Here is a 5,055-nt window from a genome sequence, read left to right as displayed (position 1 = left end):
TATACGTATAAGTGTCTCAACGCATTTGCCGCGGTGCCGCGCCGCAGGAGCCGCGGGACGCGGCGGCGGGGGGGGGTGTCACCTCGGGGCGCGGGCTGCACAGCCGCCGGCCCCCGCGTGCCCAGGCCTGCGCGGCGCACGGAGGCAGGGACGCGCGCACGTGCGCGCGCGTGTGCCCGTGCCCCGGCCCCGGCCCCGGCAGGTGTGTGCGCACCCGCGGGGGAAACGCGCCCCTTCCCCCCCCCGGGAGGCGCGGGCAGCTCCGGGCGCCCCCCGCCCCGTCGCGCGCGTTTATCCGCCAGCGGCCTCCGCGCAGGCCGACACCTCCCCCGCCGCCTCAAAAAGAAAACACATATATATATACACTTAATAATAATAATAATAAAGCGGGAAGAGCCTGGCGGGGAGCCGGCGGGGGCGGCGGCCGGGCTGCCCCCACCGGCGCGGTCCCGCCCCCGCCCCGCCCCGGCCCGCCCGCCCGGCGCCGCCGCCGCACGTGAGCCGGGTGCGGGCCCGGCTGGCGGCGCGCGTGCCCCGCGGGCAGGCGCGGAGCGGCGCGGCGCAGTGCGCGCGGCAGCGGCAGCCGGGCGGGCCGGGGCAGAGCGAGGGCGAGAGCGGGCGGGGGCAGCGGCGGCGGCGGCGGGGGGCCACGGGGCGCCGCACGCCGCGCCCGCGGCGCGGGAGAGGCGGACGCGGGCTGCATGCGCGCAGTTTCGCTCGCGGATCGGCCAGGGCGGATCGCGGCGCCCCGCAGACTCCGCGGCGAGCGGCAGCCAGGCAGCGGCGGCTGTCAGACATGGACGAGGCAATCCCGCGGCTGCCAGAGCGGCAGCTGCTGGAGCACAGGGATTTCCTAGGGTAAGGCGCCGCCTCGCCTCGCCTCGCCTCGCCTCGCCTCGCCGGGAGAGCGCCGCGGAGCCCCGGGAGGGCGCCCGGCTCCGGGCGGTGCGCGGCTCCCGGCGCCTGCCCGCGGGCGGAGCCGGGCGATGCCGCTGCCGGCGCTCGGGGCAGCGCGCTGGGCTCCCTGCGCGGTTATCCCCCGCCGGGCAGTGCTGGGGGCACCGCTTGCTCTTGCCGGTGTTGGATCTTTGTGCTTTTCCCCAGGCTGGACTACCCTTCCCTGTACATGTGCAAGCCCAAAAGAGGCGTAAAGAGGGACGAAAGCAAGGTAAGTTCCCGGGGCTGCTCCCGACCCGCTTCCGTGCTTAACCGGGGGTCGCTGCATTTCACGGGGCAGCTCCGCTGGCAGGAGCATCGCCCCCCCCCCCCCCCCCCGCCGTGCCGGTGCTCCCAACTTCCCCCGGGTGGCGAGCGGGTTTGCGGGCGAGCGGCGCCCCGGCGGTGATGTGCACTGCGTGTGTCCGCATGGCGTTTGTTTTGGTTGCCGTCGTCGTCCGGAGGGGACTCTAACGCGCGGCTTTCTTCTTCCCCCCCCCCTCTTTTTTTTTCCCGGATTCCTGCTCATCAGGAAACATACAAGCTGCCACACAGATTGATAGAGAAGAAGAGGCGAGACAGGATTAACGAGTGCATTGCCCAGCTGAAAGACCTGCTGCCCGAGCATCTCAAACTGACGGTGAGGGGTAGGGGTGCGTGTGTGTGTGTGCGTGTGTGTGTGTATGTGTGTATGCGTGCCCCTGCATGCAAGCGCCGCGGCGCAGCCGTGCGCGCCCGGCGGGACCCCGCGCGGGCCGGGCCCCGGGCGCCGGCGGCGGCCCCCACTGCAGCGCCCGTCCGGGGCGAGGCGCGCCGGGGAGGTAGCCGAGCCGCCCCCTCGCCTTGCCTTGGCAGACGCTGGGGCACCTGGAGAAGGCGGTGGTGCTGGAGCTGACTCTGAAGCACCTGAAAGCGCTGACAGCCTTAACGGAGCAGCAGCACCAGAAAATCATCGCTTTGCAAAGCGGTAAGCGGGCCGGCGGGCGGGGGGGCGCCGGCGCGGGGGTGCCGCGCACCGCCGTGCCCACGCCGTGCCGTCCCGTGTCGCCGCAGGCGAGCGGGCCATGAAGTCCCCGGTGCAGGCCGACCTGGACGCTTTCCACTCGGGCTTCCAGACGTGCGCCAAGGAAGTGCTGCAGTACCTCTCGCGCTTCGAGAGCTGGACGCCCCGCGAGCAGCGCTGCGCCCAGCTCCTCGGCCACCTGCACGCCGTCTCCTCGCAGTTCCTGCCCGGCGGCCCGCTGCTCGCCGCGCCGCCGGGCCCCCTGCCCAAGGCACCCTCCTCCTCCGCCGCCGCCTCCTCCTCCTCCTCCCCGCCCGCCCCCGCCTGCGCGCCGGGCCGCAAGCCCGAGGGCCCGGCGCACTGCGTGCCCGTCATCCAGCGGACTCACGCCGCCGAGCCCAGCGCCGAGACCGACACGGACACGGACAGCGGCTACGGCGGCGAGCCCGAGGCGCGGCCCGAGCGCGGCGCCGGCGCCGGCGCGGCCGCGGCGGCGCTGCCCGCCCTGGCCATCAAGCAGGAGCCGTCGGGGGACGAGGCGCCGCCGGCGCCCAAGCGCCTGAAGCCGGACCGCGGCGGCAGCCCGCTGCCCGGCCCGCCGGGGCTGGCGGCGCGGGGCGCGGAGGCGGCGGCGGCGGCGGCGGCGCTGGCCAGGCCCGACGCCGCGCTGCTGGGCTCGCTCATGGCCCTGGGGGCGGGCGGCGGCGGGGCGCCCTTCGGACAGCCGGCGGCGGCCGCCCCCTTCTGCCTGCCCTTCTACTTCATCTCCCCGTCGGCCGCCGCCGCCTACATGCAGCCCTTCCTGGACAAGGGCAGCCTGGAGAAGTACCTCTACCCCGCCGCCCCCATCCCGCTGCTCTACCCGGGCATCCCGGCCCCGGCCGCCGCCTCCTTCCCGTGCCTCTCCTCCGTGCTCGGCCCCGCCGAGAAGGCGGCCGCCGCCGTGCTGCCGCCGCCGCCCCACCTCCCGCACCCCTTCGCCGCCGCCGGGCTGGCCGCCGCCGCCGCCGCCGCCGCCGCCGAGCCTGGCGAGGAGGCCGAGGCCGCCGCCGCCGAGGAGCCGGGCGCCGAGGGGCCCTGAGCCGCCGCCGCCGCGGGGGGCTGCGGGGCCGGGGCAGCCCCGCGGAGCAGCGGCGAGGATGAAATTTGCTACTCAGTATTTTTTTAATGTTTGGCTTTATACATGCGTAAATATGTTAAGGAAACAAAAAAAAGAAGAAGAAAAGGAAGAAAACATAGTAAGGATACTTTTTTTTCCCCTCTCTCTCTCTCTCTCTCTAAGGTAACTTAAATGTTGCACCTTATTTCGAAATGGGTTTCTCCAGTGTCCCCGAGTCGCACCTGGGAGGCTGCACTTGTTGCTCGGGAGCCCGGGGCGAGAGCGCGGAGGGCGGGCGCGGAGGGAGGCCCCGCGCCCGCGTGAGCACTTTATTGGCCGTGGCCGGGTGACCCTGAGCCCGGACCTGCAGTGCCTTGAGCGCCCGGGGGGGCCGCGGGCTCCAGCGGGAGCGCGGGGTGTGCGAGGGGAAGAGGGCCAGACCCATTATGTAACCTTGTGTTTGACGGGGGTTTTTTTTGTTTTGGTTTGGTTTTTTTCGGCTAAGGTATACAGGTTGTGGCAAGTGCGTTTGTTCTCACCCTGTCTTTATTTAATTCAGTACGTTCCCGAGAGGTTCCCCCCGCCCCCGAACCTTGCTGTATAAAATGAATGTTTCTGCACTGAACTACAAAAAAAAAGAAAAAAGAAAAAAAAAAGAAAGCCCCCTCTTTCCCCCCAAGAAAACACAGAGCAACTGACCGGCCTGAGCTCATTTCATCCTCGGTTCCGAATGACACACGCTGGAGGCCGCGGGTAAACACCTCACTTTGCAATCAGAAACGATTAGATGATGCGGGGTAAGTTTCCTTTATGGGCGCCCCCCCCCACCTCATTTTCCAAATATCGTGATTTCCCTTTCTGGAGACAAACCAGAGGCCAGATAATCACACAGATAAAGCTTTTATAATAAGGCTTAAACCAAGACCTTGCCTAGATATTTTTAGTTTGTTGCCAAGGTAGCACTGTGAGAAATCTCACTTGAATGTTATGTAAGAGGTGAGACACAACAGTCTGACTAGGAGTGAATAAGTATCCTGGGTCTGTTAGTCAGTTTGGTGCATTTGCTGCTGCTGTTGCTACTGTTTGCCTCAAACGCTGTGTTTAAACAACGTTAAAAAAATCTTACTAGCCTACAGAGTGGCTGTATGTAAATAGTTGTTAATACATCCAATTAATGATGTCTGACATGCTATTTTTGTAGGGAGAAAATATGTGTTAATGATATTTTGAGTTAAATATCTTTTGGGAGGATTTGCTGAAAAAGTTGCACTTTTGTTACAATGCTTACGCTTGATACAAGCTTATGCTGTCTTAAATTATTAAAAAAAATAAATCCTGTCTGCAAGAAACCAGCTGTTTTAGAACAGTTTAGTATGTGATATATTAGAAATCAATCTTTATATTCAGTATTTTCCAGCACTCCATGAATTCTATTATCTAAATATTTCCACACTATTTTGTGATTAAAATTCTTACTAAGGAATAAATACTTTAATACACAAAATGGGTTGTCTACTAATTAAAAATCTTACAATAATACATCATAATGGGTGCACTGAGCTTCAAAATGTATGTTTGTGTGGCTGAAAATAATCATTTAATGCCTTTTTGCATTTTAAATTGGGTTTGAATTTGCTTGGTTTCCTTTAACTCACTTTAGCAAACTGTATTTTAAGATACGCATGTTTCACAAAGCAGTGTATAGAGCATGCATGTGGAACATACACCTTTCTTCCTGACACTTTCTTCTTTCCTCTTCTTTTTGCAAAATACTTTGCCTTTAACACTTTACACTGCTGCTGCTGTATGTAAGCTGTTCTTGCTCACAATGAGCAAACTTTGATTTTTGTGACAGTCTAATGACACAAATATCATAAACTCGGGGGGAATTGTGTATGTCCCAACTTGGAAATCCTGTAAGAAAACTATTTTGGGGGGGAGAGGAGAGGGGGAGAGGTAAACATGGGGGATAGAGTGGTGGGAACAGGCAAGTAATTCATAGCATGGAAATACAGCA

General features: G+C 62.5%; 1 protein-coding gene across 2 annotated transcripts; it reads left to right on the top strand.

Moving 5' to 3' along the window:
* Nucleotides 1-489: 489 nt before the first annotated feature.
* Nucleotides 490-4,585, top strand: BHLHE41 (basic helix-loop-helix family member e41). 2 transcript variants are annotated; one of them, XM_064516272.1, is made up of 5 exons: nucleotides 490-858; nucleotides 1,105-1,168; nucleotides 1,469-1,576; nucleotides 1,792-1,903; nucleotides 2,052-4,585. In XM_064516272.1, the coding sequence occupies exons 1-5, from the start codon at nucleotides 797-799 to the stop codon at nucleotides 3,080-3,082; spliced, it is 1,377 nt and encodes a 458-aa protein (XP_064372342.1). In that variant the 5' UTR covers nucleotides 490-796; the 3' UTR covers nucleotides 3,083-4,585. The 2 variants fall into 2 exon arrangements, with proteins under 2 accessions (XP_064372342.1, XP_064372337.1); XM_064516267.1 differs by having other exon boundaries at nucleotides 1,990-4,585.
* Nucleotides 4,586-5,055: the final 470 nt, after the last annotated feature.

The sequence above is a fragment of the Dromaius novaehollandiae genome, chromosome 1, assembly GCF_036370855.1.
Source record: "Dromaius novaehollandiae isolate bDroNov1 chromosome 1, bDroNov1.hap1, whole genome shotgun sequence".
In the NCBI taxonomy this organism is placed as follows: domain Eukaryota; kingdom Metazoa; phylum Chordata; class Aves; order Casuariiformes; family Dromaiidae; genus Dromaius; species Dromaius novaehollandiae.
Note: the sequence above shows the minus strand (reverse complement) of the source record. Positions and strands in the feature narration are given on the sequence as shown.